The sequence below is a fragment of the Pempheris klunzingeri genome, chromosome 23, assembly GCF_042242105.1.
Source record: "Pempheris klunzingeri isolate RE-2024b chromosome 23, fPemKlu1.hap1, whole genome shotgun sequence".
In the NCBI taxonomy this organism is placed as follows: Eukaryota; Metazoa; Chordata; class Actinopteri; order Acropomatiformes; family Pempheridae; genus Pempheris; species Pempheris klunzingeri.
In genome coordinates, this window is record NC_092034.1 from 13,972,303 (window position 1) to 13,994,883 (window position 22,581).

The 22,581-nt window shown below is 40.6% G+C and overlaps 4 protein-coding genes and 1 pseudogene across 4 annotated transcripts; 4 read left to right on the top strand and 1 right to left on the bottom strand.

Moving 5' to 3' along the window:
• Positions 1 to 1,852: 1,852 nt before the first annotated feature.
• LOC139223267 (immunoglobulin kappa light chain-like) lies at positions 1,853 to 4,534 on the top strand. The gene is made up of 4 exons (XM_070855243.1): positions 1,853 to 1,916; positions 2,043 to 2,750; positions 2,892 to 3,017; positions 4,344 to 4,534. Exons 1-4 carry the CDS (start codon positions 1,859 to 1,861, stop codon positions 4,532 to 4,534), a joined length of 1,083 nt encoding a protein of 360 aa, XP_070711344.1. The 5' UTR covers positions 1,853 to 1,858.
• A 1,493-nt stretch (positions 4,535 to 6,027) lies between these two features.
• On the top strand, positions 6,028 to 8,591 carry LOC139223268 (signal-regulatory protein beta-2-like). Its single transcript, XM_070855244.1, has 6 exons — positions 6,028 to 6,070; positions 6,161 to 6,505; positions 6,613 to 6,954; positions 7,918 to 8,043; positions 8,132 to 8,157; positions 8,257 to 8,591. Exons 1-6 carry the CDS (start codon positions 6,028 to 6,030, stop codon positions 8,377 to 8,379), a joined length of 1,005 nt encoding a protein of 334 aa, XP_070711345.1. The 3' UTR covers positions 8,380 to 8,591.
• Positions 8,592 to 11,457: 2,866 nt separating this feature from the next.
• LOC139223099 (uncharacterized) lies at positions 11,458 to 13,600 on the top strand. The gene is made up of 5 exons (XM_070855035.1): positions 11,458 to 11,530; positions 11,674 to 12,333; positions 12,626 to 12,742; positions 12,831 to 12,874; positions 13,353 to 13,600. Exons 1-5 carry the CDS (start codon positions 11,476 to 11,478, stop codon positions 13,470 to 13,472), a joined length of 996 nt encoding a protein of 331 aa, XP_070711136.1. The 5' UTR covers positions 11,458 to 11,475; the 3' UTR covers positions 13,473 to 13,600.
• A 3,195-nt stretch (positions 13,601 to 16,795) lies between these two features.
• On the bottom strand, positions 16,796 to 18,226 carry LOC139223101 (uncharacterized). The gene is made up of 3 exons (XM_070855037.1): positions 18,178 to 18,226; positions 17,725 to 18,087; positions 16,796 to 17,397 (listed from the first exon to the last, which is right to left on the bottom strand). Exons 1-3 carry the CDS (start codon positions 18,206 to 18,208, stop codon positions 16,928 to 16,930), a joined length of 864 nt encoding a protein of 287 aa, XP_070711138.1. The 5' UTR covers positions 18,209 to 18,226; the 3' UTR covers positions 16,796 to 16,927.
• A 978-nt stretch (positions 18,227 to 19,204) lies between these two features.
• Positions 19,205 to 21,259, top strand: LOC139223269 (uncharacterized; annotated as a pseudogene).
• The last annotated feature ends 1,322 nt before the right edge of the window (positions 21,260 to 22,581 follow it).

A 22,581-nucleotide genomic window follows, 5' to 3' on the forward strand; every position in this document is an offset into this window, starting at 1 on the left:
CCACCATATCAGAGTGGTTCGTTGTCTCTGTCTGCTGCTCCCTGGCAGTGATTTAGTTACAGTTGACATATTGATGGCTGAGGTATGGCCTTATCAATCTTCTGTTTATCAGCTCATCTGGTTGCCTTTTACACTATCAATTGCTCTCTTTATACGCCTTTGTACAAAAATGGTTGCGGTTACAGTTATCAATCATTCAGTCTTTATTTATATCGCACCAATTCATAACAAACATTATCTCAAGATGCTTTTCATATAGAACTGGTCAAGACTAAACTCTTTCCAGGTAGGCTCACGCCTTCTGTCTACAAACATCATGCTGACTTTACACTCCCGTAAGCCTTCTCTCTCATGCTGACTCACACAGGTGCTTAGAAATCCAGAAATGGCCTGTGTAGTGAGTTTAAATCAGATCAATGCTTATATCATGGACTGACTCCGATATCCAGGTTCTGACAGAAACCTGGCTTAAACAGAGCATACAAATCTCTGAGGTTTCATTACAGAAGGTTTTGAATTCATCGCTCTAAAAGTTTACTTATATAGTAATAATTCAATAACTGTGGTGGGCATATACAGGCCACCCTCTGCTGTTCAGAACCTGGGTGGACTTACTTGCTGAATACAGATACACAGAGATCCTGGTTTTAGGAGATTTTAGCCTGTATTGGCTGAATAGTGATTCAAATAATCTAAAAGAACTGTGTGACAAACTCAATCTGTCACAGCTGATTAATGATCCGACCAGATTCAACGGATCCCTCAAAATCAACAATAATAGATTTGATCCTTCCCAGTAGGAGGGATAGAAATCCTCTGGCCTATATTAAAAGTGCTAGAATGCAAAGATGCATGGGAAGCTCTGGGATTGTTACCAAAAGTAATTAAAAAGTGATATCAGTGATATTTCTAAGAATATTACTATTGTGTGTGTGTGTGTGTGTGTGTGTGTGTGTGTGTGTGTGTGTGTGTGTGTGTGTGTGTGTGTGTCAAACCATAAATAGAAAATGCAAGTTGACAAGCCAGGGTGGTGTATTCGTGAATACTGACAATTTCCTGTTTTATGTCTGTGACGCAGTTTGAAAACTTGCTTTCGAGAAGAGCTGAATAAATTAAGGTTTCTATTGTTCTTGTGGTTTTTATTAGGGGCTCTTAATAAAAATGGCATCATACGATACCAGCAAAATGTAGCACTGAGAGATTCACTATTCTGCTTATTTAAGCTGCTCTATGGTTTCCATGTAAGGGGCCGTAAGATTAATCTAAAAGTGATCTGGAAGGATGTTACATTCGTTTCAGATTATAGAAAAACAGGAGTCAGATCTGCTCTGCATTAGGAAACATTGCAGAAGTCAGGAAGCTTGATTCAATAAATTAAAAAAAAATCTGAAGTTTTCTAAAAGAAATTTGCCATAACTTTAACTCTTTTACAGTTACAAGGACATTGATGAGAAGTTCTTAACAGTTTAAGCTCTCTTCATCACTGAGTGATGTTTGTGTTTTTCCAAATAATTATGCTTGCTTGACACTTGCTTGACACACTGATGATCAAGGCACTGAAATGAGTGAGCTCTCCTGTGCAGCATGTCATCGTTAATAAAGACCCAAAGGTGTGGGCCAAAGGCATCGAAAAGGTCTAACTAATTTCATCTTAGCAACAGAAAAATAACCATGTCTTTAGAGAGAGTGCAGTCCGTCAGTGGGAACAGTCGTTACATAAGTGAGGATGTTTGTGGTTTTTTGTTGGGTTTTTTTTCCTTCTGAGGATGTGATCGTGTTTGCTCAATAGGGCATCAGTAGCCGTCGTGGTTGGACAGTCAATCGCAGTCTTGTCTCCTTTTTTCAACAGCATTTGAACATGATGATGCCTCAAATATTAGTTTTTTGTCTGACAAGTCTGATTTTAGAAAAACTGGGTGAGTTTTGTTTTTTTGTGACTGCAATAACTTACTTATTGTCCTCGCATATGATCATTTACGTTCATGCTGCTGTTGCTTCTACGCGTTCACTGTGTTGAAAGTATGCCTCTCATTTGATTTCAGCTCAGACAACTGAACTTAAATTCTCCACATCTGTTCTTCAAGAGCGTGAATTTGTATCGGCCAGTGTGGGCGACAGCGTAACTTTGCAATGTTTCTATGAAGGTCATGTTGCTGTGTGGTTTTACTGGTACAAACAAACTCTGGGACAGAAACCGAAGCTCATCTCTACCTTCTACAAGTATGACAACAATGGCACTTTTCATGATGAATATAAGAACAATTCACGCTTCACACTGGAAAACGGAGCCAATAAGAATCACCTGACAATCTCAGATTTGCAATTTTCAGACACAGCTACATACTACTGTGCAATGAGCTATACATTTGCTTTTGAATTTGCAGAGGGTACTACAGTAAGTGTAGAGGGTTCAGGTTCGAACATCCCAGCTTTGGTCCATCAGTCAGCATCTGAGACCATCCAGCCAGGAGGCTCAGTGACTCTGAACTGTACAGTACACACTGGGACCTGTGATGGAGAACACAGGGTTTACTGGTTCAGACACTCTGAGGAATCTCATCCAGGACTCATTTACACCCACGGAGGCAGAGAGGATCAGTGTGAGAGGAAACCTGAAGCACAAACACACACCTGTGTGTACAACCTGCCAATGAAGAGCCTGAATCTTTCTCATGCTGGGACCTACTACTGTGCTCTGGCCTCATGTGGTTACATAGTGTTTGGAAACGGGACCAAGCTGGACGTTGAAGGTAAGTAACTTTTCAAGCAGAAGTTGCTGCTTCTTAGTTATTGTTTACTATTATTACTATAGTTATTGATTACTCCCTACATAAAGTTCAATAGAGTAAAAATGTGCTGTGTAATGTCCCTTTATGTCTGTCTCTCTAAAGATGAGGTGAATTCTACTGTCTTAATGTATTTCTTGAGTGGAGCCTTGGTATTCAGCACCATCCTGAGTGTGTTACTGGCTTTGACAGTGTGCATTACGACCAAGAGAAACTGCTGCTGTTTTACAGGTTAGTGGTGTTTGCATCTTTTCCATGTATTCACTGACCACGGTGGTAAGGTTCTCTTTCGGTTTTTCAGAGTGTCTAACAAGAATTCCACAGTCCTCCAAAACAAATGTAAAGGTAGGTCTATTTTAAAGTTCAAAACATTTTTTTCATCATTAACAACATTGTAAAGCAATGTTTTCCATGTCCAGGACTACCAAGCTGGAGACAGCCTCCATCGCATTGCTTTAAGGGAAATGAAGATCAACAATTCAAAGAGCAATGATACCTGGAGTGAATGTGTGTACTTTAGTGTCAAGCAGTAGCCTGGATGTGTTTCATCTTTGTCCCCATGGAACAGAACATGACCACTTTAGTGTCTCTTAAAAAGTGTAATTTGCTAGTTTTTGTAAATATGATTTTACCTGATTATGATCAGTTCCAAGGGACGCCATGTTGTTTTGTCACTAAGCAAGCCTTTGCAAAGACATAACATGAACTGCAATGATTTCCACTGTCTCTGTACCAAAAGGTTGCAAAAGACTGTACTCACTGAGTGCTTAATTCTACTCATTTCACATTGGAAGATGTACAACCTGCAAAAGTATTTCAAAAAGCAAAGCTGTTATCGTTCCCTTAACACAAACTGCTATCAGTTGGTGAGGTAAACTTGGTCCCTGGATGTAAATGCTGATATCCTGGCTCTGGACCCGTCTCCTGATTGGAACAGAGTCCAGTTCATCAGTCTTCAAAATCCTCATCACCAGCAAATACATAATAATTTTCTCTTTTGGTTCCCGATTGTGTACATAGTTTGGATTTATTTTGAGAGTTGTCTTTTGTTTCCTTTGCTTCATGCTATAAAACAACTGTAATTAAAATAAAAATTAGATCACATAGCGACTGCATGCCTCACACTCATTTACTAGCATCTTTTTATGTAGTAGTTTCCATGTGGTTGGCAGTACTGGGATAAAATATGAAAAGAGAAATGGCACTGAGAGATATGCACTTCTACTTTGCAAACTACTCTGTGGTTTCCAGGTAGTGCATCAGCATGTTCTCAGAAAAGGTAAGAGGAAGTCACTTGTATGCATTTCTGAGGTCAAGAGGCTCTATGCAGAATATTACGCTGTGAAAAAGAGTGAAAATACCTCTTTGTGTTTCCTTTCACAAGTTTTTGCATGTAAGCAACACAAATGAAATAAACATCACCGTAGCAGGGTGGCAGCAGAAACTCAGGTATCTTAAATCTAAAGACAAAAAGCCGAAACTGTCTGCATGCCTGGATAAAATGCACCTATGTCAGAATTTTTGGGGTGAACTGATCTGTTATGTTGTGTTGTCCAGGAGGCCTGTGCCGCTGTCCAGTGCCTCACCTAGCTCTCAGCATTCATGTTGGTTCCAACGAGGAATCACATGCAGCACAGGGACTGTTGTCTATGAAATTTCCAATGAAACCACAGCCACAAAGTTCACAATCACAGCAGCCTATCATGATCTGCAAGGTGTTGCTGATAAACCAATCAGACCTAATGTAGGACTAAGTGGTGATTGTGAATCCGCTGCTGCTGCTGCTGCAATGGGTCAGATCTGAGAAAGCAGGCTAGATGATGGTGCACTCAATGTTTTCTTGCTCTTCTGTTTCTCGAAGTAACAAACTTTTGGAATTTGTACTTGTGGAACCAGAGAACTGAGGCTGTTCTGTTATGGCTTCAAACAGGATCAAGATGTCCTTTAAAGGAAGGTAACGTTTTAGTAGAAGTTATCTCATCTGATGAATAATTAGTCCCTGATCAAACTTAAGATGAACACAGAGCAAAGCTGCTTTGTAACGCAATTATTTTAAGTTGCTTTGGACAAAAGTGGCTGCCAAATGAATGTAATGTCTTCTAATGTCTAGTTTTGTATACATTTTTGATTAATGTAAAGCCTTATCCCGAAATCCCATGGGGCACATGTGTGGCACATTCCAGCTGTGGTCTGGTTGCCCTCCGTCCTCCGTGCAGCTTCATATGCGATAAATTGACTCGCTCCCATTTTTGGTCATTATTTCTTCATTTTCATGCTTCTAACATAAGCAAGCTGGCTACATTTCTTTATTAGTCTGTTTAAATGTGTTTCTGGTATGTACCATACCTACCATTTTGTTGTGCTGTAGTCCACAAACAGCAGGCCAAAGTTCAAGTGTTTCTTCCATATCCATCTTTTTTCTCATTTTGTCTCATCATGTTTAAAAACCCCCTAAATGGTTGATGTCTGGGCTGATTTACAAAGCCAATCAGGTGAGGCTAGATGAATAAGATGAGCCAATCAGATAGCTGACAGATGTGACATACTTTTGCACCAGTTGGCCGTGCGTGGCGGATCTGTCAAGGCTGCGTAGAAGACAAACCGAGAAGATGATGGCGTACCTTTTCAGTATTCCTCTGCTCATGTTCATATGTAAGTAACAAAAAACTTTTCATGTCGCTTTACACACATCAAAGTGTTGTACTTAGTCTTGTCTAGTCTTGTCACTCAGTTACTATCACATTAATAAAGCTGTAAGAACTACGGTTTGTTTCTGCAAGGACATTAAGTATTATTTCATTTCATTCATTTTCTTTAATTTGGTTAAAAGAATATATTTTCCTATGTGGCTCACCTCATTCAGGTTTGTGAACCAAGAACTATGATACAGCTGCTGTTAAATAGACATTTCGCTTTACATCTTGCTCTATAATTCAACAATCTCTGTCCACCGTTCCTCTGGAAAGTGTGAAACTAAGTAAGAGTTTCCTTGCTGCCAACCTCATTGTGGTTAGGCTGTCTATTGCCATACAAATCTAAAGAGTTGATGACTGATGATGCCGATCTAAAAACAGGCCATGATGAAAGGTTTTTTTGCTTCACTGTGAAGCAGCCTATTGCATGGTGAGGATGATAAACCAATCAGGCCTCACAGATGTGTCCAAATAAAGGTCAAGTCTGTTGTTGCTTTAGTAAGTCAGAACTGTTGTGGAGGAGAAGCAGCATCAGTGAAGCAGACGGGATGGTGGTGTACTTTGTGAATGTTTTCCTGCTCTGGTCCCTGTGTAAGTAAAAAGAAAATCCACTTGTGGAATCTTGTCATGAGCGTCTTCACACACAAAGTTGATTATATTCTGTCTGTGTATCTACTCCAGGTGTCGCACATTCAAGTGAAGTCTCTCAGCCGGTTCCTTTCCAAGCTGTGGAGCTTGGAGACTCTGCTGCTATTGAATGTCACATAAAGAGTGAAATGAAAAGAAGGGTGTGGTACAAATTCACTACGGGGAAGAGACTCCAGCTTGTGGCAGAAATCCATTCTTTCTATAATCGGAGTAAATTTGCTGATGAATTACACCGTCGTTACTCCGTAAAATTTGATGAAATTAAGAATCACCTGAGAATATCTGCAACAACATGGGAAGACGTTGGAACGTACTTCTGTGGAGTGATGTACTTAAATTCTATCACATTTGGATCAGGAACCTATTTGATGGTGAAAGGTGTTCATTCTCTGTAGTTTCACATTGACAAATCCTTATTGTATCTCAAGGTATTTTCAACTGAGTGTAAACATAATGATCACAGGTCATTTGGTTTCTTTGTCAAGGTGCAAACATGATCAATGCTTCAGTTGTCCAGCAGCCAGAGGTTCAGTCAGTCCAGCCAGGAGACTCTGTGACTCTGAACTGTACAGTACACACTGGCCCCTGTGCAGCAGAACACACTAGTGTCATGTGGTTGAAAAACTCTGATCACACAGCTCCACAAATGATTTACACCTCTGGATACAAGAACGACATCAGCCAGAGGAGTGAGAGTGGAGAAAGCAGCTTGGTGTACGATCTTCTCATGAGGAACCTCAGCTCTGATGATGCTGGAACCTACTACTGTGTTGTGACTTTGTGTGGACAGACACAGTTTGGAAACGGGACCAGGATTAATATTCACAGTAAGACAGAAGCTGTTGCTACACATGTACAGTTTTAGCCCAAAATAGCTCCAATTCCTAGCAAAGAACATCATTGATATAAACAGGGGAAATGTTTTACTGTATCAAACCCTGTCAACACACAAGAACGTCTGTATCCAACACTGCTGCAAAACTGCAGATTGGGTCCAAAGGCAACTAAACTGAACTGAGCTGAACTTTACTGAACAGGTAATTTGTCAAAATACCAGACACTCTTGTTCGAGCTTCTCCAATTTGAAGATGTGCTTTTTGTCTTTGTGAGCCAATTATATTTGGGTTTTGGACTGATGGTCTAACAAAACATCTGACGGCATCATGTTGGACTCTGCAAAACATGTTATAGACCAAATGATTAATCAAGGAAATAATCTGCTGATTTATCCATAATAAAATCATTTTATAACATTGTTATTGTAAATATAATGATACTAAAATCATTGTTATTTGCAGCCCTAAAGCAACATTTTAACTTTTTGCATTTTACAAATGTATATGTTGTGTGTGGTGTGGTTAAGGTTATTATAGCTGTTTGGTTATGGAAAATAATCTACGGTTGATTTATGGTGAAGCTAGAGAACTAAAATACCTCAGTGGGTCTTGGTTCGGGTCAAGGTTTAGGGGTTAGAGCCCTGTGACCGGACACAAATTCCTAGAACACTGGGCTGCTGTATTAGAAGGGGGCATATATCAAAGCAACAGATATCCCAAATGAACTAAAACTATTTGTATGGCGATATGACAAGTATACAAGTTTTTTGGCCAACTGACCCTTTAAATATCAGATACTGCACGACTTAGTGGCCAAAACTTGTCCTGCACTCAGTCCAGTTCGGTCCAACCAGTTGCGACAATCAAATCAGAAAATGCAAAAGACATTGCACTGTTAGTTCTTCATTTCAATTTTCAGAACAAATAATGTTCATTTATTTCTGTTTAACGCAGACACTGACGATACCGAACAAGTGAGTCCAACTGTTGTTGCACTGATGCTGTCAAACATCATTCTTGGGATTGTGACACTCGTTCTTCTATGGACACTTTTCAAGAGATGTAGGAAAGACTCCGCAGGTATGTAAGACTGCCCATTGTATTGATCAGCTACGGAATCAGATCCTCTTTGCGTTTCGTACACAGTTACCTTTGACTCTTTCTTCAGAGAGAAGATCATCAGAAGTCAGTCAGGTAAGAGTTTGTCCAACTGAATGAGACCTGTTTGATTTGCACTACGTCTTTCTATGTCCAGTGTCCAGACAAATGTTTTTTAAATTCCATTTCTGACAGACTGGTGATGCAGTTATCTATGCAGCTGTGAGTTCGGCCCCCAGAAGCCTCCCTTCCAGACGAGAAACGGTGAAATACAGTGGAGACTCTGTGGTCTATTCTGACGTCAAATACTGTCAGTAGAACCGGGAAACTTCATCACTGGAAGGCGGACAAACCAGGAAGAATAAACAATGAACAAAAGAAAGAAGAGACAATAAGATCGAGTAAAAATGCCTTTTTACTCCCAAATGTGCATCTCCAGTTTAGTGCCATCTCACGTTTGCAGCTCACCTGGTATATTTGTGATTTGTGAGTGAGGACTTGAACTTGCCAACAAGATTTTCTGTGATCTTTACCAGCCTACCTGTAATAGATTGGAAATGTCTTGCATTGATCGCTGCAGTTTTTCTGAACAAAGTAGTGCTGATGTTTTAGAGCATTTTGATTTAAGCACTTCATTTTCATAGACCTCTCTCTGTACCATGTGACATACTACACTTTGGTACTTGTGGACTATCCGAACATGGACATAATAAATTGCTATAACTGAGTAAACCTGCTCAATTTTCTTTGACCTGCTTTTCTGCAGTTGTAACACTGAGGTCATGAGGTCAGATCACAAGTCAAGCGATCTCTGGTTCACAGAGATAAGTCTGACTTTGGCTGAGAGGGAAAAGTGGCTCTCATAATAAAAATATACAATACAAAGACCAATAATTGGCTGCATTTATAACTGGAGGTGTCCTGTCAGTTTTCCAGATGTCTCTTCTACAATGCTGGTCTATGGAGAAAATGCTTTTTTAGGCTACAGTGGATTTTTTTTATTGCAATACCGCACATGACCACAGCGAAAGAATTGGAAACAAGGCTGAGCAGAGCTCTGGTGTCCAGTTCTTCTAATGCATCCATGAGTCAATGCAAGATTGAAAAACCTAAAACATACATACAACCTGTTGTGAATGTTGCTGTGAAGCTTCTTGTTAGAGAACAGCAACTGGTGCAGGAAGTACTGAAACACTGAACAGTTGGACATGTGCATTCAAAGGTTTAGAGAAGGTCACATTAAGTTCACCTGGAAAGGTTAGAATGCATTTTAGGTTCATCCTGAAATTTCACCTGAAAGCCGAATATCGCTAACTTTTAGTGAGTAGTGTATAGGTAATATATAGCTTCTATAATCGGCTACAGCATTATCAGAGAAAATAGGCCGGTGTTATGAATGTCAGTGTTGGAAGAGGTTGAAAATTGGCAGAATGTTCTTTTAAGAATAATTTAATGTGCAGAAACGGTCTTGTTGTCCGAGCAGTAACTTGTGCCTGCTGTGCAACTAAGAAACCTCATTGATTTTAAAGGGGCATTCTACCCAAATGACAGAATCATTATTATTATTTTGCTCATGTAACTGGTGTCAAATGCTCAGTCTGTAAAGTAAATTCTGTTTGTTCCAGAAGACAAAGCTGAAATATGCAGCAATGGATGCAAATATAGACAGAGCATCTGCAAAACCCCCCTCTGATCTATTAATATCTTCCTCTAACCAGAAATGTTTGCAGAGGGTGCGACCATTAAACAAGCCAGCTCTCAGCAGTTGACTTTTGTTTTGACTCCTGTGGTGTATAGGGTGTGAAGCACCGTGAACTGATATCCGCTGGTGGAAACTTAAGTCGCAGGAAGAATGGCCTGTGGCCTTCACACCACCGCAAAGAGCAAAGAGAGCCATTTTAAAATAACAGCTCCGTGAAATGAGGGTCTTAAATGCAAGCAACATGCTTGTGCACAAGTGGGACAAACAGGCTCTCACCAGGAAAGGACTAAATGGTTGATACTCTACAGTATCAATGCAGTGACCACTGAGAGAGCAAAGTGTCATCTTTCCTCGCATTTAGGTTTTCCTAAATTCACTATGATTAGCACTTAACACTGTTTGTCTCAGTTTCCCATTGTGTATCATAACCTGTCATCTGTCAACCAATTAGCATATAATCTCTGCATGATTTTTTAATCAGCGGGGAAGCCACTGCAAACATACATCATGCTTTATGCTTATTTGGCTGTTTATTATTGATTGCACATTTTGTACACATTGCAATGTACACATTGCACACCAATTGTCCGAGGCGCTGATGGACATTTTTAACAACTCGCTCCTGCCTCCATCATCCCCGTCCCCAAGAGCTCCAGTGGCAGGCCTGAATGACCCGTAGCCCTCACTCTGATAGTCATGAAGTGCTTCGAGAGGCTGGTCATGGCCCACAGTAAAGACTCCATCGATGCCACTATGGACCCACCAGTACGCCTACATGAAAAACCACTCCACCAATGACGCCATCTCAACGGTGGTCCACACAGACCTCACCCACCTGGAAAACTCATACGTACGAGCTGCAACACTTCCTGCCTGATCAGGAAGGCCCACCAGCGCATCTACTTCCTCAGGAAGCTGCGGCACGCTGGGCTGAGGAGCTCAGTCTCGAGGAGCTTCTATCGATGTGTGGTGGAGAGCATCCTCAGCACCAGCATCACCGTGTGGCACGGCAGCTGCTCTGCTGCAGAGAGGAAGGCTCTGTAGAGGCTGGTGAAGGCTGCTCAGGGAGTGAGAGTGAAGGCTACCCACCAACATGGACATCTACACCAACAGATGCAGGAAGAGGGCCATCTGCATCATGAAGCACTCCACCCACCCTGCACACACACTCTTTGACCCTCTCCCCTCAGGCAGGCGGCTGCGGATCCATTAGTGTTTACAACTGTGGATCAAACAGCAGAAAGTCAAAGGAACATTTGAAATTGGGGGAAAATCTTGAAAATATCTTGAAATTGATTCCTTCCACTGCTGCATGTCTGCACTTATGTGGCAAGTAGTTATCAAATAAACAATGTTAAGCAGGTATAACTAGTAAGATTTGATTCCATATTCAAGTAAATCAGTCAAAATACGTTAGATGTTGTATATCTATATACGTTTTTTATCCCCTTCCCCCAGTGATCATAGGCTACGTTGTATGATGTTATGTATATACAGTATATGTGATCCCTATTTTAGTGATTCTTCTCCTGACGCTAATGTCAGATTCTAGTCATATTGTTATTGTTGTTGAAGCTCTTGTCAAGGACGAACATTGCTACGGTAGGGGCCAATAGGATGTTCAGTGTGACTGGCCAATCAGACAACAGTCATCTCTATGAAGTGTGGAGGACACAGAGATTCAGATCATTCTTCACTGCATTTGAAGCACAATGAAGCCTCATGACTTTGCTTTGCTTTTCACATGCCTGATCAGGGCGAATGTGGGTAAGTTGTGGCTTGTTACTGCTACTTTCATTTACTTTAAACTATAATCATTATGTTTTAAAGTGCTCTGTAATACCGATTGTTATTACATCCAACCTTTAAAGTTGCTTGTGTATTTGCTTCGTCTCTTCCTTTCTCCTCAGCTCATACGACGACTTTAAAACAATCAGCTTTACATTTTAAAGCAGCTTACGTAGGGGAAAATGTGACTTTGCCATGTTTCTGTCAAGATGATGCGGTGGTGATGCTTTACTGGTTTAAGCAAAATCTAGGACAGAAACCAAAGCTGGCATCTTCATTCTATAGGCATAATGTTGGCGTCACCTTCTATGATGAATTTAACAATACACGTTTCTCACTGGATAATGAAAACAGTAAAAATCACTTAAAGATGTCACATTTGCAAAATTCAGACTCAGCAACTTATTACTGCTTAGGGAACAATTTATTAGACTTTGAATTTTGCGAGAGCATTACAGTCAGTGTAAAGGGTTCAGGTTTGAACATCCCAGCTTTGGTCCATCAGTCAGCATCTGAGACCATCCAGCCAGGAGGCTCTGAGACTCTGAACTGTACAGTACACACTGGGACCAGTGATGGAGAACACAGGGTTTACTGGTTCAGACACTCTGAGGAATCTCATCCAGGACTCATTTACACCCACGGAGGCAGAGAGGATAACACCTGTGTGTACAACCTGCCAATGAAGAGCCTGAATCTTTCTCATGCTGGGACCTACTACTGTGCTGTGGCCTCATGTGGTCACATAGTGTTTGGAGACAGGACCAAGCCAGACTTTGAAGGTAAGTAACTTTCTGGCAAAGGTTGTCTTCACTTGATATACAGTGAAGACGACTTCTTATGATGTTTCTTAATACAATCCTCTCGTGGCAATAGGAGCTACAGCTTACTGTAATTACTTATATCTCTACTGACCATAAAGCCATTCCCTTATAGTGGAACTCCACTGTGGGAGTCAGGGGACACAATCTACAGTCCTTGTTTAAAAAAATCCACACCTATCAACATTAAGATAGACACGAGAATAAGCATCTAAAAGCCCTGTAATGTCCCCCGATGTCTGACTTTTTGCAGATGAGGTGGACTCTCTTGTCTTGGTGTATATCTTGAGCGGAGCTTTGGCTTTCACCTCCATCCTGGTTATTTTACTGGCTTTCTCAGTGTACAAGATGACGAACTTCCAGTGTGCAGGTAACTGTTCCTCTTCGAGGCTGACAGCACATATTGAGTGCATATCACATTTGAATAAAAGGATCCATTAATTTTGTGTCACAACCAGGTTGTTCCAAGACATTTTCAGCGACTTGCCCTGCGAACACAGCGGTGAGTGTCTTTACTGAAAAACACAGACTTTCCAAGAGCTCAGCAATAGCTATATTTTTCTTGCCGTGTAGGCAGGTGTCATAGGAGAGAAAAAGTCAGTCATACTCTCAGGTGTCGTTTTAGCAGTACAAGTCAGCTTTGGCTGCAACCAGTTAGATGTTACGGCCATGTTGTTGTTACGGATGTTACGGATCTTATCTAAAAAAGCTGCTTGGGTTTAATGCAGTTTTTCTTGGGCCAGAAACACATGGATATACTTTGGCTTTTGGCTGTCCTATTGAACCTAATGTTTCACTGACATCTTGACAGTTGTTAGCAATATTGTTGATTGTTATGTTCTGGAAATTAGGGCACATGAATGATTCATTTAGGATTTTTTTTTTTTTTTTTTTTTAATCCATGCCACCTTCCAGGTTCATGTCTCTCTTGTGCTGTATGTGTTGAAACAGTGATTAATCATTTTATATTTTGTTACCAGTTACGTGAAGATGAAGAGAACCTCCATTACGCTGCTTTGAGGGAACAGAACACCAGCAGACCAAGAAGACAGAGGAATAACACCAGAAGTGAATGTGTGTACTCCACCCTCAGGCAGTAGAGCTGGACATGCTCCTGTGCTTTGTTTCTGCATAACATGATATCTTTTTGTTAATCACAGTAATTTGACTTTTCCTGAAAATGACAAACACTTAGCATGATTTCACCAAACTCAATAAATATGAAGGCTTGCCCTGCAATTAATCAAGCTCCTCTACTGTCTTCTGTCAAAGGGTTTCTTTGTGTCACTGACATGACAGGTACAATATGTACACACAGCATTCTTTGTAGGTTGTTTATTGCACTGTACATGCTGCCACAAACCTAGAAATGTCAGAAGCTTCCCATAACCTGTTTGTACTGAACAGTAAAGAGATGAGATCTTAGACCCGGTCACGTCTTTGTCTTTGTCTTTGTCTCTGCGGTTTCTGGCAGGATGTCTCTACATCAGTCACTCAGCTCTTCTCTGAATCTGAGCTACAGAGGCTATCCACATCTATGGAGCTCTTTGACGCAAGTCAGCAGTAACAGTAGTATTTACCTTTATGTCTTCTGTATTGAAAACTTAATTTAAAGGGGAATGTGTAGAATTTATGTATGCACATCAGTTAGATCCCAAGCAGTGCTAATGTTTTCATCCCATGAAAGGAGCTATAAAAGTTTTGTCAAATCTGAAAAAAAATTAGCCAGATGATGTCATCTAGGTTTCCTGAACTCTGTGTTTGAAAAATGGGTGTTGAGGCACAGACATGATGACGTGATGCACTGTGGGATGTGTGGAGTGGGAGATACAGCACTGCAGAGACCGACGTCACATTTATGTGCACATAAATGCAACCTGAAGAGTATTTTTAGTCTTCAAGACGACTTTCTTCCATTTTTATATTTTATAATGTATTTGGTTCTGGGCGCTGCCAAAACACAAGTGATCTACACTCAGCGCTGTGCTTGAACACATTTAGTGCAGATACTGAAGGGGGACTAGAGGTGCTGCTGCTGTGCCACTGACAGGATACATCAGCAGTGTCGGGTGTGACAATCCACATGATGGTTCTAAATGTGTCACTTGTGAGTCCCTCAACGTCGTGAAAGTGAAACTGAGCAAAACTGAATTGCACAACTGTAAACTAATTCATTTGCAAGTTAACTGGTCAATATACACAGTCAGCCAGTTTTGATGGCTGCATGTTAAGGTCTGTCCTCCCTCCTCAGGTTTGTGTGTCTAGTAGGGCAACAATGAGAGAGACTATCTGCTACATTTGTGGACTGCAAGCCAGACCAGTAACTCTTTGAAGTATGTCAATTCCAGGACAAAATGATAAGGAATGCCCTGACTACGCCGCAGGGGGTCCCAGCATCTGAGTAGAATATTCAAAATTAATGCACAAGTGCGCATGAAGTGCACCTGCTTGTATCCCCTTCTTGAGGAAATGCCAGATCATAGAGATTATTTTCATTGTCTGTGTGGTTATTTTAGCCACCTGCCTCCACTGTATCGCACTGTTTGTGTGTAATTTCTATGCTCCTTTATTGGGAGTTTGCTTGATCTGAGAAACAATATTTCATGTCAAAACATGTGTTCTGTTATCTTATATCCTTGAATTTTCCAGCAGTTTTCAGAAGCATGCAGATCCAGTGGTGGATCTGTTGAATGCAACCAGGTAATCTATTTGTTACTTTTTGTTTTTTCTTGCCTTTTTTTGGTTTGTTTAGTTTCAGTCTATACTGTACCTTTGAATATTTTCCATGTAATGTTCCAGGAGTACCAGACGTTAAATCACTGAGGTCTCTCAAACAAGTATGAAACATCAGCATCTTCATGTCTTTCAGACCGGAGCCGTGTGTTCAGCCCCCTTGGCTCCTCCTGCACATCAGCTTTAGTCACACACGGTTGAGACACAGTGGTTTTACTCTGAGGTCAGGTTCTGTCAGCAGGACTCACAGACTTGCAAGTAAAGATATGAGGAGAAATCACAACTGAACTTTGTGATCTGGCAGTGATATATACAGTGAGGACATCGTTCCCAGGCAGGCTGCACAGGAAATCTCCAACTATGAGACATCAACTTTCCTACAAGTGGCAGGAGTCACTTTGCTTTTATTGGTGTTTGCTTCTGTCAGATATCATTTACTTCTTAAAAGCTACTTGTTGAATAGAACGTAAGTTAGAAAGACATCATTTTGTATTTTTGAGTTTTTAAAACTTGCTCACCTTAGTAGCTTTAAATTAGATTAGGTTTTTTTTTTTTTTTTTTTTTTTAAATCGCTGCTGTATTAATAAACCCGTTTGATATTTCAAACCATTTTAAAGAAACCACCAAACATAACTTTTATTTTTATTATTATTCTCCTGTATAATTTGTGTTTACTATTTATTTAGACTTCATTTTGTTGACCTGAATAGCTACTTGCTTCTACTTGTATTTGTCTTGTAAATGTGAAAATTGTAAATTGAAAATAAACAAGTCAAACCGAGTCAAGCAGGACCATACATATGTGGTTTTATGTGAAATAAAACAATAATATTACGAAGCCAAATATAATATTGGGATGCCAGATTTAACTAAATTAATATTTAGTATTTAAAATATTTGTATTTACTATAAATACCAGAGGTTTGATTGCACGTCCATGTTGAACAACCAAAGCTTCATTTGATTTTCCGAGTCCATCTTTAATCTGTGCAGCAACCATCACTAAATAAGATAATAACTGAGCTTTGTCCATAATACCCGAGCAACCTGCTTCCTTAGAGGACGACCATGAAATGTGGCAGAAACTCCCGGAGAACCATGGACCATGAGCCAAGTCTTGTTTTGGTCAACTGAATAAATGAATAAACGAATAAACTTTAATCCGGATATATATACAGTATATATATCATGACCTTTAAAAAAAAAAAATTTGCTTTATTCTCGTAATATTAAGTCTGGATCGTTCTGGATAAACTCAGAATTAGGTTCAGTTCAGTTTTTCCTGGAGGATCTACAGCTGCATCTGCCCCAGATGGAAAATAGTTAAATCATTTCTATGACCATTCCTGTTGCTGCTCTTCTTTCATGACTCATAGGTTGCAGCTTCATCACAGAAAACAGGCCACACCGCTCACTCTGTGTCTTTACACACCAACCTTGTGGTTAACAGAAAAAGAACCTATACGTTGGTAGAGCTTGGTCATGTGCTTGTTTAAGATGCTGTGCCCTATTTGTGCTTCTGTGTAAGTGGTTTTAAGCAGGATGTCCGCCCCCCTTTTGTTGCGAGGAACCTGCGTGTGTCTGTAAAATCACAGATGCACTGTTGAGTTGTGGTTAGCAAAACCTGAACAAACTTAATGGGCTGACAACAGACTGAAGGTAATTGACCCACTTTAGCAGTTGACAAGATGCTTTTATTCCTAAAAGTGTAATACAGCCAAATAGAATTCTATGTATCTAACATTAGTATTAATTTGGTGTAATTTGTGGTCACTTCCTCGTGTGTGATTACAGATAATTCAACTGTAACGGAGATACTGAGCTAAGACCCACTCTGCACAAAGGACCTGCTCTTAGTAATATAAACCAAGAGACAAATAGCTACAAACATCAAGAGAATCCCAGTTCTAATGATGGAGAGCCAGACTAAGATTCTCATCTGGGCCATTTGGTCTTCAATGCATCCTTCGACAAGCAGCTTGCTTCCTTTACCGAACAGTATCTCCCCACAGGAGGCCACGGCGCAGTAGTAGGTTCCAGTGTCAGAGGGGCTCAGCTTCTCCTTCTGCAGATGGTATGCGCAGCTCTGCGGAGGAGAGCCCGCTGCAGAGACGTGTTTCCACCCATCCCCGTGTGTGTGAACGATTCCGTGGCGAGATCCATGTCTGAACCAGTACACACTGTGTTCCCCATCACACGTCTCAGTGTGGACTGTGCAGTTGAGAGTCGCAGAGCCTCCTGACTGGACGGTCTCAGATGCTGGCCCCTGGACTACTTCCTTGGGTCTGGTTCCTACAGTCCACAGGGGAACATATTCAGAGAATCTGTTATTATGTATGTAGTATATCAAGGGCTTTTCACTTTTTATGTATTTAATGAGTATTGCTCGGTTTTTATCAGGTTATTTTTCTATGAAATGTATGAAAAGTGATTAGCTTTACGAACAGTGGATTTCAACCTGACAGGTGTTGGTTGGAGAGTTCATGTGCCTGGTTATTGCATTAATACTCCATTTGGTGAAATATAGCTGAAATCTTTGATTTGGAGTTTGCACGTCTCTCAGCAACCTCTGCATTTCATCCACAGTTAAAGAAAAAATTTAAAATAAAAGCACAATACCTTTGACACTTAGAAACACCCCCTTTCCGAATTCCACGACGTTGGAGTGTGAGCTTCCACAGAAGTATGTGGCTGAATCTGAGAAGTGGACATCAGAGATGTGCAAATGATTGATCCCGTCCATCTTTTGCACAGAGAAACGAGGCTTCTTCTCCATCCAGTGGTAAACTTTGGTCGGTTTATCATACTTGTAAATAGAAGACAGGAGCTCAGGTCCACCTCCTAAAGTTTGTCGGTACCAGGAGAAGTGCATCGCCATTTGGCTGTCATATGAGCAATATAAAGTCACATTGTCCCCAACACTGGCTGATCTGATCCCAGTGTCCTGTTTCACTGCTGACTGGATCACTGCTGACAGAACCACTAGGTAAAGAAGATATAATGTTAGGGAAACATAAGCTGCCAGCCTTCATTTAAATCATATGTTGTCTACAGCTTGTATATCAGACTTACACACTCCACAGAGGATCACAAAGAGCGGCATCGTCTCTCAGAGGTCTTCTGAACTGAACATTTTGAGCAAAAGTGCAGACGTAAGCTTAGAAATTGAGTTACACCTGATTGGTTGCTAAGAAGGTCAAACTGTGTGACACATTAAACATCCGCCTTGGCCTCAGTAGATGATGAATTCACTTCAACAGAAATACAAGACATGTGAAATGGTGATTATTCTATTTTGCCAAACTGTCAGGTAAGCCAGAGAAGCCAAGCCAACTTTCTTTTATGGTTTATGTAGTTTAAAAAAAAAAAGCTCCACCATGAACTTGTTCAACTCCTCTATGGAAGTGAAATACAAAAACTCAGAGCCAAGTAAGAGGAACTAGATGATTTAGTCAAAGATGTTTATGTCTAACATGAGGCTTCATAAAACATTCATTTTTCTTCCATTCCACTTATCATACAATTATGTATATGCTTATTATTCATTCTTATGAATATTTTGTATTTGGGTTATGTGCTCACTTCACTGCTCTTCAGACCATCAACACTGACTCAAAGAAAAAAAACAGCTTGAGCCATGTCATTAAGCTTGCAAATGACATCGTAGCAGTAGATTGTAGCAGCAACAATGAGGAAACCATGCGCAGAGAGGAGGTTAAGAGGCTACTTGTGGATTGCTTATTTGGTGAGTGTTGTCTGCATTATTGTGATGTTCGTGGTTTCCTTTCATAACACTTTGGCACAAACTGCATAATTAAATATGGGCTATGGACAGTCTAAGCTGCTGTGTCTGACTGTTGCAGATAGGGTGAGGTTTTCTATGATAGCCATATAAAACTGTATGACTGGTATGAGTAATTGTTACTTAATGCTGGCCGAAATTCTTTGAGCCACATTTTATTACAAAGTGCATCTAGTACAGATTTTCTGGGGTGAAAGATTTGAGCTTCCTTTCCTTAACTTCAATACTCCGCCCATTTCCAATGAATGCCTCTCTTCAGCGATATATAGTGCTCTTGATGTCATGGTTATATGCACAATGGAAAGATTCGCCTTGAAAACAGCTTTACTTCTGTGCAGCCTCAGTAAGAATTGGCTCTTTATTCACAGCATCAAGTAATCCAACTAGTAACACATCAGACGTGAGAATTAGAATTGAATTCATTGTTTTACTTTTTTTGTTTTTTGCAGTTGAATTATGCATTTAGGAATAAATTTCTTCTCTGCTGTGTGTTTCAGGCTGGATCTCCGTCTCAGGCTTTGGGTCTCAGACTGTGGAGGTCCTGCCTGGTGAAGAAGTCACTCTGAGGTGCTCCAACATTTCCACTGTACCAACTCAGACAGACTGGTTCAGAGTGGTCAACAGAACCAAGCCCAGCTGTATCTCCTCTCTGTACTCGTCTGATGGCAAAGTTAGATTCTGCGATGGATTTCAAACTGGATATGAAATGAGCTCCAACATCTCCACTGTCTTTCTTACAATCAAACAAGTGAATGTATCTGACTCTGGCCTGTATTTCTGTGGATTTTACATCAAAGGACACACAGTCACTTCTGATGCGACGTATTTACGGGTTCAAGGTAAGATTGTAGTTCCGTCTCACCTCTTTCAGAGGCATATTTACAGTACATCTCAAATTCACTGCAACAGTAGTATGGACATTTATTTCACCCCCTCCGTCTTTAAAGGTTACAGTGAATGTGATGGTGAAGAGGATTTTCAGACTGAAAGTAAGGTTCTCCTTTAGTATTGTGCAGGTTACCACAGAGCCTAAAGCCAGAGTCTAAGTCTGTCATTTTTCTTGTAGAGGAGCCTGATGGGATAGTAAACCTAATCACTGTGATCTTGGGTGGTCTGACTGTTTTCCTCACTGTGGTCGTCATTGCTCTGGCTGTTAAATTCAGGAAACTTCACACAGGTACAGTAGGTTTTTAATTTGCACATCCTTTGTAAGTTGTATCATCATGATGGACAATCTACAGCAAATGTGGTGGGTAATGATAAACTAATCCGATTTTTGTCTTTTGACATTTAGTTGTGAATCGAGAACCACAGCCAGGAAGAAACCAGGTGAACTGACCATTAACTTCTATAAACTGTGTGTAATGTTTGGAAAGATGCATTTAAAGACAGGATCAGTCAGTTAATGATCTTTGTCCTGAGCATCGGTAATATTCAGGAATCTGCTTGTGGTCCTCGTGGCCCCGACTGAATCACAGCCGTGGTGATATCGAGTACAACAGCACAACTAAGAGGATGTGATTTATATTTATACATTAGTACATTCAGGCAGGGAGTCAGAATTGTCCACTTTAATCTCAAACAAAACTGATCTCCATTAAATCACAGTTTGAAATTCAATTTTCAGTTTTTTGATCATTGACCTTGAAACAAAGTCGAAGATCATTAACTCGAACAGCAGGATTTGAGCAACATTCGTAATTTTGCTCGCAGTAGTCTCAAAACATGAGATGCTACGCAAATGCTAGTTGCAGCCACACTTTTTCTCTTCTTACCAACAGTGATTTTGTTTGCTTTTTTTTATTATTTTACTTGTGTCGAGAGAGATACGAGTACTGTATAATTATGGAATGTCAGCTTTATCTTACAATCTGACCTATAGACTATTGCTGTTTGAGCAACTTCATTTTAAATCAAATACAACATTAAACGGTGAAACACACCTGGGACTCTACTACAAATGATGTTTTGGCATTTAAATTAGACTTAGGTCAAGTATAGTTTACATCCATCTTAGTTGTAATGATTCCTTTGTGGTAAAAATCCAATTTTATGGATTTTCACAGACTCAGCTAAAGTGTGGTTGATACAGTAAATATCAAACTAATATCAATAAATAAATAAATTCTGATTTACAGAATCTGGCCTCAGATGACCTGAACTACGCAGCTCTAAGTTTTCAGGCTAAGCCGAAAGGGAACCGCAGGCCTGCGTCTGGGAGAGAGCTGGAGCCAAATGTTGTGTATGCTGCCACCAGATAGTCTTAGGAAACACGTGGAACTGCCACTCAGAGTGGAACTGATGTTTTATCACGTTAATCTGCTGCTGTGTTTCTGTGTGTGGGTAGTGCGTGGCAGAACAATAAATTCTGAATAACCTTTCTGCATTTTCTCACTCGTGATTCTTCTGAGTGTGAGCGGCAACAGTTACATACTCAATGTGTGATGGATCCAGAGTCACAAAGGACTCCGATGACCGTCAAGCTCACGTACAGGGAAAATCAAACTGCCCGTGGAGGGACGGGTGAGTGAGATGCTCATCACTGGTTTGACAGGAAGAGACAGCGCAGCAGTGCGGTCTGAGAACAGCCGAGGCCACAATCACAAGCCCTTTGAAAAAACAGTCAGTGGAAAGTATAAAAAGAGGTAGTGACAACTAGCCTGTCCGCTTAAAACCTGCTGATGTATTTATACTTTTGGAGAATGACGAAATTAGATAACGATATGCTGACATACTTTGACTGTATGAGCTCAATTGAAGCGTCCACCACAGGAAGACTTCAGCAGTGACCACACGCATACTGAAGACATTTTCACACACCAAGAATACTGCTCCTGTGAAAAGTGTAAATCGATGTCTTCCAGCATCATTAAATCACTCCACTCACTTTACATAAACTCACTAAGAAGTAGGCTGCACAGGCCTGCACACCATCGCACAGGGGAGAACGCTGGAATAAGCAACTGCTATTCTCACAGTGAAGAGCACAAACAGCAGCAGAAGAGAGGCTGCTGATGTGAAACAAGAGTCTGCAGCCACGCTAGAAGCTCCGTGAGGCTGCACTTTGGCACGGCGATGCTTTAAGCTCGGTACGTGAGCATGCTAACATGCACGCAAACTCAGTGTTACTGGTCATTCAATTTCATGGAAAATCATCAAATAGTTGCTGAGTTATCAAATGTTTAGGACTCATCCTCTGGGGACCATGAATGTCTGTAAAAAAATTTAAAAAAAAAGAATCCTATAATTGGACCAATGTGGTCGACTTAGCGTTTCCATCCATAACCTTTATGTGAATACTGGGAGCATCAAGCCAAGCACTTGTTCAAACACTTGCTAAGCACTAATTCTTCAGCTACATGCCAAATGAAGCACTGCAGAGGACAAAATAGAAAGGTCGGCAATCTATTCTCACTGGAAAACGATGTAGGAAGTGTAATGCACATACTGCATTTCTTTATTTCCTCTATTAATTTGAGGATTGTCTATAACGTTCAGCAAATTAAAGTTTTCATCCAGCTCCATCTTTTGTCTCAGTGACATCAGCGACGATGGTTCATGGACATCATGAGCCATTTCCCCTCGTATTTTGTTTTTATTGATACACAGACCTTTCCACCTCAGCCAATCATAAATACAGTTGCACTCAAAATTATTTCAATTATTGCAAATTA